Source organism: Callospermophilus lateralis, chromosome 6, assembly GCF_048772815.1.
Source record: "Callospermophilus lateralis isolate mCalLat2 chromosome 6, mCalLat2.hap1, whole genome shotgun sequence".
Classification (NCBI taxonomy): domain Eukaryota; kingdom Metazoa; phylum Chordata; class Mammalia; order Rodentia; family Sciuridae; genus Callospermophilus; species Callospermophilus lateralis.
In genome coordinates, this window is record NC_135310.1 from 74,049,209 (window position 1) to 74,063,486 (window position 14,278).

The window sequence follows — 14,278 nt, forward strand, 5'->3', positions numbered from 1 at the left end:
TCAGTAAAAAGATTTTTATTCAAATTACTCATGATCATTATCATTTTCTAATTTTTATGGATATAGGAATAAATCATTTGGCTCTTTGTTGATTGTGGTTTTCAAATTTGCTTTTAAGTAACAAAAATCTTTTTGAAAGAAATCTTTCCTTTTTTAATTTTTTTGAAATCTTTCCTTAATATAGAAATGAGATGAGAGTGATATTGTGTTGCTCTCTTTTTTTTTGAAAGCACTTTTTTTTTGGAGCACTTGACCATTGAGCCACATCCCCAGCCCTACTTTATATTTTATTTAGAGACAGAGACGTCACTGAGTTGCTTAGTGCCTTGCTTTTGCTAAGGCTGGCTTTGAACTTTTCGATTTTACTGCTTCAGTCTTGGAAGCTGCTGGGATTATAGGTGCGTGCCACTAAGCCTGATTTATTGCTCTTTTTTTTTTCCTTGTATATATTTTTTAGTTGTCAATGGATCTATTTTATTTATTTATATGGGGTGCTGAGAATCGAACTCAGTGCCACAACACCAGTGCATTTTTAAATATATCAAATGTATAACTTTTTGTTTTCTTTTTTCCATACTGGGGATTTAACCTAGGGTTGCTTTGCTGAGCTACATTCTCAGCCCTTTCTGTTTTTTAAGACAGTGTCTTATTAAGTTGCTGAAGCTAGTCTTAAATTTGTGATCTTCTTACATCAACCTTCCAAATACCTTGGATTATAGGCATGGACCACTGTGCCTGGCCAAGTTTATTATATTTATTTTTTGGTAAGGTCAGTCACTGAGAACAAGACCATACTGATAAATACTAACATTTGGATTATGTTATTAATGCCAGCTGCAGATTAGAACCAGCATCAAGTTAAAAAAAAATGACGACATATTGAGATACCATTTATATATATTAAATTGCATTTTTAAAAAATGTCCAATTTGATGAGTTGATGGATATAAGATGCTGATGAAACCACAGTCATGATTCAGAGTGTTTGCATTTCATTCTTCTTTGTGTCCATTCTCTCTTCTCTCTTGGTTTTTAGACTAGGCAGTCATTTTCTGTTTTCTGTCATTATAGGCTAGTTCACATTTTCTAGAATTTTTTTGGAAATGAAATTATATATGTACTTGTTATCTGGCTTCTTCTCTTTGCATAGTGGTTTTGAAATCATCTTTGTTGTATTTATTAATAGTTTTCTTTTTTGTATCTATCTAAGTATTCATTGTATAAATATATATTTTGCATTTGAGATGTTGGCAGTTTTTGGCCATTGTCAATAAGATTACTCTGGACATTTGCCTTTGTGTTACTGAGCACTTTATGTATAAATCTTTACATGGACATTTTATTTTATTTTTTTTATTAAATAGGATTAGAATGTGCAGGTCACTTGTTATAGGTGTGTGTTTAACTTTTTAGTAATTGCCAAATTGTTTTCCAAAGTGATTTTGCCATTTTACATTTTCATTAACAGTGTATGAGGGTTTCAATTTCTCTGCATCTTCACAAACATTTTATGTGGTCAGTCATTTTAATTTTAGCAGTTCTAATGAGTGTATGGTAAGGTCTCATTATACCTCTAATTTGCATTTTTCTGGTAGTTAATCATGTACATTTTTGTCTTGCATGTTTTTTTTTCTATAAAAAGTGAATATTCAAATCTTTTGCCTAGATTTAAAAAAATTATGTTGTCTTAATTAACAAGCAATAAAGAACTGTAAGAGTTCTTATTCTTTTTTTTTCTTTCCTTTTATGTTATTGGGGATTGAATCCAGGGCCTTATGTGAGCTGGGCAATGCATGCTAAGCAATTGCTCTACCACTGAGTTTCACCCCCAGCCCTGTAAATGTTCTTTATGTATTCTTTTCCAGTTATATGTATTGAAGATATTTCTGGGGCTGATTTCTTTTCAAGTATTTTTTAGTTGTCAGTGGACCTTTATTTTATTTATATGCAGTGCTGAGAATCGAACCCAGTGCCTCACATTTGCCAGGCAAGCACTCTACCACTGAGCCACAACCTCAGCCCCTGGGCTGATGTTTTTATTTTCTTAATGGCATCTTTTCTTTTCCCTCCCGCCTTCCCTCCTTCCCCCTTCTTTCTCTCCTTCCTTCCCTTTGTTGCTCCCTTGTTTCCTCCTTTCTTTCCTTCTTTTTTTGAGTTATCTCTGAATAGTTTCTTTTGCACTTAGAGCTGTTATAGGCTAGAAAAATACAGAATGCTTCATGAATTTGCATGTCATCCTTGCTCAGGATTCATGCTAATCTTCTCTGTATCATTTCAATTTTAGTGTATGTGCTGCTAAAGCAAGCCCTATGGTAACTTTCAAGGAGCAAAATTTATTGTTTTGAAATAACCTAATTTATCATTACTTCATATTATTTCACACTTTAAAAAATGTTTTATTGAAGAAATCTTTTCTAAGATGGTGAAGATTTTTCTTCTGGAAGTTTAGTAATTTTAGTTAGTTTATTTCTATATTTGAGCTTGATTGCATTCTAAGATGAACTGTGTATGCAGAGAAAAAAAATTTTTTTTTTTACATGTACAAAGGAGGACTAAATTTAATGGAGAAGAGTACAAATTGGGGTGGGAGGTAAAATTTACTCTTAAGGGAGTGTTCACTTTATTTATGGATTCCATTTGTTATTTATTTCCATAGAAATACTATTAATATACAGTGTATATAATTTGTATCTGTGAAACCAAATTCATTCATTTATTAAAATGAGAAAAGATGAAAAGCAATAGTAAACTATTTAACTTTTCTCACTAAAATTTAAATTCTGCCTAAATAGAAAACTAAGGTTAACAAAGATCAAAGGAGAAAGTTTACCTTTTTTTGAAGACCTAAAAAAAAAAAAAAAAAGAAATATCTTTAACAATTAACCAACCAACCAAACAAAAAAGCCAGATATTACAGGAAAAACTCTATTTTGAGTTCTTCAAGGGTCATTTAACCTGGCAGCAATGTTTTCATGTTAGTAATATCCACCAAACTATTGTATAAGTAGTTAAAATAATTTTGAATATGTCCTAAAAGATGATTTCAGAAAATCAAGTTTCCTTTTCATCCTAGGTTTCTTTCTTCTAAAAATTTACTTTGAAAGACTATAAGCAAATTGGCTTCTAGAGAACTTCAGGCTAGTTTTATTTTTATTATACTATATCTTCATCAGTTAATTATTTTCTGTGTCAAGTCACTTTGAATGATTACTAGTATCAACCTTCAGATGAGTTTATATTTCCATTAGTTTCTTGGTTTTGCTCTAGTTTCTGGATTTAAAAAAAATACATGATTTCTATCTTTCATATGCTTGTCATTGATTATAAGGGCTGGAAAATTGTTTCCAGAATATGTGGAATAGAGGTTTCTTATGTGTGTTTGTGTGAGACCTTTTGAATTTGAAAATAACTCCTTATATAAGATACTTCATACATAAACCCTAGAGACAATTTTAAACCAGTAAACCAATATATTACATTTAAACTTCTAGCCTATGCTGTAAATTAGATTCTAAGCAACTTGAACTGAAAAGTTACTAAATTATAAGAGAATGTATTTCAAGCTTTTTAAATGTACAGTGTAGTTTTATAAAATAACTGAATTGTATTGATGACAATTTGGAATTTTAAAGCAAAATGTAGCCTCTGCTGTGATTTATTAAATTTTAACCAAGTTAATTTATTTTGTAGGTGTTCATTGTACCCATGGTTTCAATCGCACTGGTTTCCTCATATGTGCCTTTTTGGTGGAGAAGATGGATTGGAGGTATTTATATCTTGTTATAATTGATAAAATTTTTTATTTATTTTAGTTGTAGCATATTATATTGCCAAGTTTTTTGAGCTCATGATTAATATAATTTGAAATGTTTTTCATTTTGAATATGGTTAATCTTTAGATTAACCTGCTTGTTTTGTATTAAGTGGCACATTAGTTGAGTGATTACAAATTCCATAAATTATGTATTTATATCTCCATGTTTTTTTCTCATAGAATTATCAGAGACAGATTTTTTCAATATTTTGTATTCATATTCAGCTTTGGAAATTGCTGTTGTTATTTCCCTTCTAAATAGTGTCTTTTGTATAGCTGTTAAGTACTAGGAACAAATTATAATATTATATGAAGGAAATCTTTTTGGAATCGGATTTCATTTAAACCACTCAGTACATCCTTATTGAGGAGCATCAGTTGTTTGTGTCATATATTTTTTAGAGGAACATATTTTAGAGAGATTAGAACATTAGTTACCTAAAATTTCAAAGAGAATAAGATATTACTAATTGATTTTTCTCATTGACTGATTGTCATTATTTATGTTTACAAAGCCTTTTACATAGTAGGTACTTTTTTGAATATAATCAGCCAAAGTACACATCTCATTGTGCTTATTCCATTTTATACATCCTCCTGTGCTTTCTGGCCATTGAGAAACTATACAGTAACCCCAGACTTTTAGGCCATACTTAGCCCATGTGTACCTTTCTCTCATGACCTGCATTCTCAGTGCCTGGGTCTTTCAGAAATTCCTGAAAAACAACATGTTTTATTTTTGTTCACATTATTATACAATTGTTGACTGCTATCTTCTGTTAGAGTAAGACTTTAACCTTTAAAAATTTATTGAAATTCTTCATTGACTTTACCCACATCTTTTTTTTATTATTTATTTTTTAGTTGTAGTTGGATGCAATACCTTTATTTATTTTTATGTGGTGCTGAGGATTGAACCAGGGCCTCGAATATGTTAGGCGAGTGCTCTACCTCTGAGCCACAACTCCAGCCCTCTTACTCAAATCTTTAATATGTGCTTATAGAAATGCACTTTTAGAATTGAGGAATTGTCAGTATGCCTTATATTAAAACTATTTCAGAATGTATTTATCCCTTAATGCTTGAATGCTTAGAGGGTAAAGACTATAGTTTATCCATTTTATAAACCTCTATTATCCTTTGTGATGTTTTGAATATAAGTAAGTTTTGATAAGTCTGAACAAATGGAGAATAGTGAGGACATTGCGTGGCGTTTGTTTTCCATAGTATTGAAGCAGCAGTTGCTACTTTTGCCCAAGCCAGACCACCAGGAATTTATAAGGGTGATTATTTGAAGGAACTTTTTCGTCGCTATGGTGATATAGAGGAAGCACCACCACCACCTTTATTGCCAGATTGGTGTTTTGAGGATGATGAAGATGAAGATGAAGATGAGGATGGAAAAAAGGAATCAGAACCTGGGTCAAGTGCTTCCTTTGGCAAGAGGAGAAAAGAACGGTTAAAATTGGTAATGTTTAAAAATCCTTCAACCTTTATATTAACCACTAGCATTTTTATTGAAGAATTTCCCCATTTATTTAATTTTAAAATACAAATGACACGAAGATAAGCTCTATTTGAAAATAAAAATTCAAATATCTAGTAGTATGTAGAGTTAAAAATTACTCTCTGCTCTTTGGTTATCCTTCTATACTTATCCTTATAAACTTTTTGAGATTTAGGAAAAATGGCTTGGTAGCCATATTTCTTCAGATAGGTTTGTATCTGAAAGTTTGTAAAGGTTTTTAATAGCTACAAGTATGCCTTCTAAGAGAAAAATTGCAGTTATGAAAATTCATCCTATTTTTATTTCTTAGGTAAACCAAAGAAATCTTAGATATTAAAATAAAAATTTACTATTTTTTTAATAAAGTGCTATGAAATTCCAACCAAATATTAACAAGAATTTTTACTAATGCTTTAAAGTTGTTACATAGTTAAAATTCTTTTACATATGGGATTACAGATGTCCCCCACTATGCCCAGCTGTCAGATAATGAAGGTGTGGATCTCCTATAGAATCTTTGTTAGTTTTTCTTTTTGTGTCCTTTTGATTACTTGCCAATTGTAATTTTTTCATACTTAGTATTTTTGATTGAATTATTAGATATTATTTTTGAGAAACTATGGGCATAATTTGAGGTTCTGATTTTCTTTCAGAGAGGATTTATTTTTGTTCCTATAAGGATTAAGAGCAGAGAGCATTGACTTAATCAGGGATTGAACTCTTTAGACATTAGTTGAGAGGTAATCTGTTAACAGTGCTTTTGGAGAAAAATCCTAGAGAGGAAAAATCATGTTGAGGTCTGACTTACTTCTTTGGTTTTTCTTCCATTCTTTTTATTTATTTATTTATTTATTTATTTTTTAAACAGGTGGGAAGTTTGCCAGAAATGTTTTGTAGACAAGAGCAGATGAAGTGTGCATGTAATTTGCCTGGAGTGGGAAAGCTGTGGCACCTGGGTGTGGTTTTCTTTTTTTTTTTTTTTTAAAGAGAGAGAGAGAGAGAGAGAGAGAGAATTTTCAATATTTATTTTTTAGTTTCCGGCGGACACAACATCTTTGTTTGTATGTGGTGCTAAGGATCGAACCCGGGCCGCTTGAGCCACATCCCCAGCCCTTTTCTTCCATTCTTGACCCTTCAGGTCCTTACTGAGTTCTTGACCCTTCAGGTCCTTACTGCCTTTCAAATTTTCTTATATCTTCAGGCATTTTTAGTGTTTTGTCCAGCCTCTCTTGTACCTGAAAAATTAGTCTATACACTGGCTTGCCATTGTCAAAGCACACATCTTTCTTCCATTTTGGAGAATGCAATTAAGTTTGGTTTGATGGTGAGTAATAGTAAATTTTTTTGGTACCAGTGATTGAACTTGGGGCACCAGACCACTGAATCACATCCCCAGCCCTATTTAGTATTTTATTTAGAGACAGGGTTTCACTGAGTTGCTTAGCATTCCCATTTGCTGAGTCTGGCTTTGGATTTGTGTTCCTACTGCCTCAGCCTCCTGAGTCACTGGATTACAGGCTTTACCACCTCACCTGGCATGGAATGATATTTTTATTTTTTTTTAAATTTTTTTGGAGTTGTAGATGGTCAGCATGATTTTATTTTATTTATTTTTGTCTGCAGTGCTAAGGATTGAACCCAGTGCCTCACACTTGCTAGGCAAGCACTCTGCCACTGAGCCCCCAGCATCAGCCCCTGGAATGATAATTTTTGACAGTGTTTGTGCTTATACTTCCAGAAGCAGAGTTACAAAAAAATTATATAGCTTTATGTAGCGTTTTGATTTATTTCCCCCCTCATTTCAAGCCATAATTTGTAAATATTAGAATTATTTGGGGCTGGGGATGTGGCTCAAGCGGTAGCGCGCCCGCCTGCCATGCGTGCGGCCCGGGTTCGATCCTCAGCACCACATGCAAACAGAGATGTTGTGTCCGCCGAATACTAAAAAATAAATATTAAAATTCTCTCTCTCTCTCTCCCTTTCTCACTCTCTCTTAAAAAAAAAAAGAATTATTTGCTTTTACTTCAAAAGCAATATAGTTACATTAAAGAAAGTTTAAAAACTAAAAAACATACTATCCTTCAACCTTTATATTAACCACTAGCATTTTTATTGAAGAATTTCCACATTTATTTTAATTTTAAAATACAAATGACACGAAGATAAGCTCTATTTGAAAATAAAAATTCAAATATCTAGTGGTATGTAGAGTTAAAAATTACTCTCTGCTCTTTGGTTATTCTTCTATACTAATTTTTCTGTGCATTTGTATATGTATTCTCTTTTGGATCTCCCCCTTTCCTCTCTTTAATATAAATGTATTTGAGCTTCATTTTTTACTGGGGTCTTACTGTTTGCTCCTCCTCCTCCCTCTTCCTTTCTCCTCTTCATACAGAACTAGCCTATTCTTTGTAGTTAACACCAGAGGAAAACTCAGTGATAAAGCAAACAATGTCAGTTCATAAAATAATGCAGACTATTAGAAGGTAGGTAGATTGCATAGCAGAATGAAATTGGCTGAAGAGAAAATGATTAAACTGGAGGATCTAACTAAGAAATTCTTCTAGGGCCAGATGTAGTAGTGCACACCTATAATCCAGCATCTCTGGAGGCTGATAAAAAGTGTACTGTAAGTTTGAGGCCAACCTCAGCAATTTATTGAGACCTTGTTTCAAAATAAAAATGGGGGAATGTGGCTCAGTGGTAAAGTGCCCCTGGGTTCAATCTCCAGTAACCGCCCCATCTCCTAAAGAAAAATTTTCCAGGATGCAGCACAAAAGGACAAAGAAATGTCAAATATGAAAAATAGTTTGGAGTTAAAATATATATATAATGAATTAAAAATAATTATGTAGTGAGTGATTTAACAGTATGAAATGTCACAAGGAAGACAAAATAAAATAAGGATAGAAAATATCTGAGGATTATTTTTTGTGATAATTTTAGCTGGGTCAGAGTAGTGATTTTACGAAGCTAATAAATGGAGAGAGTAAGAAAGTGGAGACAGTTGTGTTGATGTCCTTAGTACTACCCCACTTTTGGGGATTTGCTAGGAATGAAGGAACCTATTATTGTTATACTCATAGCTTAGATTTGTTACAGTAATGTACTGAAGATACACAGTGGAATCATTAGGAACAAAGACAAGTGCAGTCTGAAGGAGTCTATGTGCTGGCTTTCTTACACTGTTTCCTTTCCATGAAAAATTATTTCAAGCTTACTCTTTCTGTAGTGTGTGTGTGTGTGTGTGTGTGAGAAAAAGAGAGAGAGAGAGAGAGAGAGAGAGAGAGAGAGAGAGAGAGAGAGAGAGAAAGGGAGGGAGGGAAATATGTTTCTCTCCTGGGATTTTTAAAATGTTCAGTGACTAGGGTTTTTTTGACGTCTTGGTTGTTTAAGCAGGTACCAAAATGCCAGGATCTCAGAAGGAAAGCATTTGTTTAGCATAAACTGTATTGTTGGCATAAATAATCTTAGCATGGTTAACCCTTGTTAGTTAACTGAGAACACTGAAAGTTAGATTCCTATTGGGGCCAATTTTGCTAGCAAGTCCTATTAAATCTTTTCTGCACATTTGTATTGACTATTCATTCAAATGCCTTTGTTATGATAAAAAAGACAGGATAAAGGTGATTGCTTGATACATAGTCAGAAAAGACTTTTTAGTATGGTATAAACTCAAACATTTTTGTAAGTTGAGGATAAGGAGCTAGTGGAGTGAATGAAATTGAAAATAAAGGTTGGGGAATGAGTGATGAAGAAAGCTCTGAGGAGATGAAATTGAAAGGAGGTCAAGAGAAGACAGAGAAATAGATGTTCAGCAAGATCTCAGCACTAAGGCAACTGAGATTGTGATTTTTTTTTTTTCCCTTGGTAAGTTTTAGCTATCTAAATTCATGAGTGGAGAAGACTAATGAGAGGTTGACTTATGATTGGGGCTTTTTAAATAAGGGTTTGCTCCAAGCCTAAGAGGTACTGAGGATATAGGGACAGGGAATAGTTGAAACAGGTGTAGGTACTAGACTGGATAGGAAGTAATTCTAGATAGGGGAGACTGTAGATTGGGAAATGGGAGGAATGAAAGGATTGTTAGTTTTTGCAATTGAAAAGTTGGGAGAAAGATGAACTACATGCATTTGATTTTTCTTTACTGTCACAACCTGAAGTAGTAATTTATTGAAAAGTGAAAATAAATGTCAGTGATTTTGAAGTTTAATTATAGAGTAAAAGAATTAAGCTACATAATGTAGGAAGTCAAAGAAAGGCATGTTAATTTTGGAGTGTTGTAGGCATTCAATGTTAGTTGAGTTGAATCAAAACATAGAGGTGATCTAGAATTCATACTTTGGTTTTGAAGTGAGTTAAATTGGCCAAAAAATGGAGGCCATTGACAATGAATTTACTAAACTAAGCTGGGTTATTTGATGTGTCAAGCTATCTCAGTGGATGTTGATGTTACTAGTATAATCATAGAAGTTAGAATGGGGAGAAACATCAACTACATGAATGTGGGGCAATATTCTTTAATATGTAGATGGTTTTATTAGTTCAGACTTGGGAGAGGGGTAGAAGAAACTAACTCAAATTAGCTTGAATAATAAGGCAGATTTATCATGAGTAAATGGGTAGAACTCAAGCATAGAAATATAGTCAGAAATTAGTATAATACTGTGGTCTAGACCTGGAAAGTTACTGTTATGGTGTGGATATAGAATGTCTCCCAAAGTCTCATGCCTTGAAGACTTGGTTCCCAATGCAGCAGTGTCCAGAGGTGAGGCTTTGAGGAAATAGCCCTCTTTAGGGAGAGCTAGGTTTTGGTTCAGATATAGGCTCTAGGTGTTCAACAAGAAAATTGATGTTATAGGGGAGAGTTATTTATGAAAAAGGAATTTCAGGATTTACATGGAAATTTTTAGGGAAGGTGATAAGTGGTTAGATAAAGCAAGGAGGGGGATCTAAAGCAGTGAGGACAAAACCATCAAAAATGAAAAAAGGGGGCTAGAGTTGTGGCTCAGTGGTAGAGTGATTGCCTAGCATGTGTGAGGCACTGGGTTCCATCCTCAGCATCACATTAAAAAATACATGAAGTAAAGGCATTGTGTTTATATACAACTAAAAAAAGGAAAGGTGACTGGAGGGTTGAATTGTAGGTGATGTCAACAGTAGTTGACATGGTTGACAGCAATGAGAAGCATAATGTAATTAATTGGCAAATAATTCATGGTTGGAAAGCTTTCATTTACATTTTATTTCCATCTGAGGTTGGAGATAATTAATACAGACGAGCCAAGACTGATTAATTATTTTATAGCTAACATCTCTTGACATAATGATGTTATTTTGGTTTGAGACTTTATTTTTTGTTAAAAAATGTTCTCTTTTTTTTAATTCTTAAGTTGATACTATGATTTGAAGTAATGGAATTCTTATAGTGATTTCTGGGATTTATAACAGTGATGCTTGTGCTATGTTTGTTCTTATATTACTAAGATTCCTCTTTATCTTTTGAGCATATGCCATTATTGAATTGCAAAAGTATAACTTAAAATTATTGTTTACTCCTTTGAACTGATGTCTGAGATTATTTCTTTGAATAAAACCATTAAGGTATTTTCCTCATTTGTAAAATGTGCTTACTACATATACATACTTGTACACACATACGTATACATATGTGCACATACATACACAGATGTCTCTCACATATAAATTACCCTCATCTTATATAATAAATTCCTGAATTTCCCCATGAAAGGATTATTCACTTCTTTTTGTCTTGCTTTTGGTAATCTTACAAGTTTTCATTTTAGGACTGGTGGACACTGTTTATGAAATAACTTCTTTCATTTTAAGGATACATAATTTTTTTTTGCATTTGATTTTTCTTTACTGTCACAACCTGAAATAGTAATTTATTGAAAAATGAAAATAAATGTCAGTGATTTTAAAGTTTAATTATAGTATGTTAAAAAATAGTTCCTGATTTAAGACATTGCTGTTTATAATTTAGAATTAGTGATTTTCCTTGAAGTTGTTACATATTGAATACTATAAAAATGATATTTTTTGTCAGAGGAAATTTTTGTAATGATAAACAGGAAATTATGTGAACCTAAAGTTACTAAATATCATAGTGTATAAAATTCAGCATACTATTTTTATTGGACTTAATTTGCCTTTCTTTTCACTTAATAATTATTACAAGAAGAAAATAGAGGAAGCTAAAAAAGAAGTTGAAGCATTGTAGGATAGATTAAGGAAGAAGTAAAATAAATGGATGACAGACATTTACTACATGGTTGGGGTTATTATTTTTATAATTAAACTCAGTAGTTAAATCTATACTGATTCTCAGTACTTATTGACTTTGTTAAATTAAAAATATTGAATTTGTTCATCTGCATAGACTTAGTGAATTTGCTTGGAGGAATATTTCTGTGGTAATATTTTGGGCAAGCACCACTTTGTTTATTATTTAATCCTTTTACCTACCTGTTAGTCCTTTTAATTGTTTGCTTAAAAAAAAAAAGTAGTAGTGTTTGTGTTTTCAGGGCAAACTTGCTAGTTTTCTAAAGTCTAGTTATCTAAGGAAGATAAAACAAGATAGATAATGATGAAAAGTGACTTGGAATTAAGGGCAGAAAGTAGGACCACTGTATGCTGACAAGGACTTGGACTGTGCTAGATTTGACATATATATATATATATATATATGTTTTCCCTTCCCAAGTGGATTGAGTTGCCAAGTCTTTGCCTGAAGGTTGATCTTTACAGCTTGTAGTCATACTTTTTATTCCTTAATTATATTAACAGCTAGTTTTTTTTTTTAAATAGATTTTTCTTGAGATTAATGCCAACCCCTGTATGGATCAGAAAGTAATTGTAGCATAAATCTAGACTATTTCTTTTTTTAAAAAATATTTTTATTTTTTAGTTGTAGTTGGACACAATACCTTTATTTTATTTATTTATAATACCTTTATTTTATTTATTTATTTTTATGTGGTGCTGAGGATTGAAGCCAGGGCCTAGTACGTGCTAGATGAGTGCTCTACTGCTGAGATACTATTTTAGTCTTTAAAATTTCTGGGCGTGTTTTTTGATGTATAAATTCTCTATTTGCTTCATTTCTGTGCTATTTCAAAAATATTGCTATGAGATAAAATATTATATGTATTTTAAGTTAAAGAACTTAGATTAAAAATTCAATAAATAATAATCTAACTTTTATGTTGATTCATTAAAGACTGTGACTTAGTCCCTTTGCCTCTACTGTTATATTCTTATTCTAGTTTACAAAGATACAGATTTTGGGTGTTTACCTCCTTAAACTCCATATTCCACCAGTTAATACCCTCCCTTCCCCTCCCCTGCCATCAGTGACTGGCATAAGTGGTAGGCCTGGATTCAGATTTTGTCATTTACCTCCTTTTTATCTTTTTTGAAAATTTTTATTTTTAAAGAGGTGGGGTCTTACTGAGTTGCCCAGGCGTGTTAGCTACTCCTGGGTTCAAGTGATCCTCCTGTGTCAACCTCCCAAGTAGCTGGGATTGCAGGATATACCACCATGTCAGGTATCATTTACTCCTTGAACAAATAAAATCTTTATACCGTGAACAAATGAAATCATTATACTTCATTTACTCATCTGTTAAGTAAATATGCCACTATTTTTCATAGTTGTTGAAAGGATTAGAAAAAGCGTAGAATACCACATACTCTGCTTGATTCTCAGTAAATAAGTTACTATTACTGTCATGATTACTGAGAATTGCTAATATGGCTTTTGCGTTTACTGGGCTTGAGTATGTATGTTGAAAATAATGTTTGTTTAAGGAGAACTTGTGTACATTCACGGGGGAATTTGTGAAGCTTCTTGGAGCAGATCATTTCTGCTTTATATATTGTTTTGCTTCGATTTGTGAATACAAACTGATTTATCTCTTCTTTGTAAATGGATTGGATCTGTAATGAAATATTTTTCTTTCTTTCTTTTTTTTTTTTTTAAGGGTGCCATTTTCTTGGAAGGTGTAACTGTTAGAGGCGTAACTCAAGTAACAACTCAACCAAAGTTAGGAGAAGTACAGCAGAAGTGTCATCAATTCTGTGGCTGGGAAGGGTAATAAGCATTTTAAAGTTCTAAATAAAATTTCTTACTCTGTAACATTTAAAGTTAATACAGACATTGACATAGCTTCTTTATTTCTTAAAGATGACATGTTTACATGAAATGCTAAAAAAACTGTCAGATTTTTTTGAAGGTAGTCAGTGTAATACCCAGACAATTGAGTCAAAATTAAATGTCTTGCTTATCTTCCTAAAGTAAGAGGAAGTTACTGTTGTCACTATCTATTACTTGTTTTATCATTTTGATTCTGTTGGTGCTGATTTGAATGTTTGGGCTGGTCTTTTCAATTTATTCAGGGAGAATAGGTAAAACTTGAATGTGCCTCATTTTCCAGTTTTGTAATTAGAAATCTGGGAAGGTCAGTTTTAAATATGTTTTCCCTACTATGACTTGAAAACATTTATTAGACATTTCATGGGAGAGGACTCAGGAGAGAGTTTATTCCTCTCATCTGTTACTTTCAGATCTTGGTCTGTGGCAGAAAATTCTAGTATAGTTTGAACACTAGGAAACAAGGATTGTTATTTGTGAAAAGTTCCTAATATAATTTCCTAACATAATATAAATTCTTAACATAAAGACTTTTATTCCTGGCATGTACAGCTCTGATAAACTAGCTAGAAATAATTTTAGCTAAAGGGTGAAAATAATGAATAGCATTGGCCTTAATGTTGTGTTAAACCCTTGCCAATATACCTTAAGTTTTAGACCTATATTTCTTCTGTTTCTGTCACTTCTGGGCATCTTTGGAAGAGAAATTTGCCAACTCTGTAGAGTTTTGTCAAATTGGCAGTGTCATGATGGAGAAATATGGGGTCTAGGATGGTGTAA

The 14,278-nt window shown here is 32.5% G+C and overlaps 1 protein-coding gene and 1 non-coding gene across 2 annotated transcripts in view; one reads left to right on the forward strand and one right to left on the reverse strand.

The window, feature by feature from the left end:
* Rngtt (RNA guanylyltransferase and 5'-phosphatase) overlaps positions 1–14,278 on the forward strand; it is a 242,356-nt gene that overhangs the window by 22,980 nt on the left and 205,098 nt on the right. Inside the window, exons 5-7 of the mRNA XM_076858433.2 lie at positions 3,691–3,766; positions 5,042–5,282; positions 13,329–13,438. Of these exons, the coding sequence (XP_076714548.1) occupies positions 3,691–3,766; positions 5,042–5,282; positions 13,329–13,438 (427 nt within the window). The remainder of the gene's footprint in view (positions 1–3,690; positions 3,767–5,041; positions 5,283–13,328; positions 13,439–14,278) is intronic.
* On the reverse strand, positions 2,202–2,304 carry LOC143402720 (U6 spliceosomal RNA). Its single transcript, XR_013091781.2, has one exon. It is a non-coding gene; the product is annotated as a U6 spliceosomal RNA (small nuclear RNA).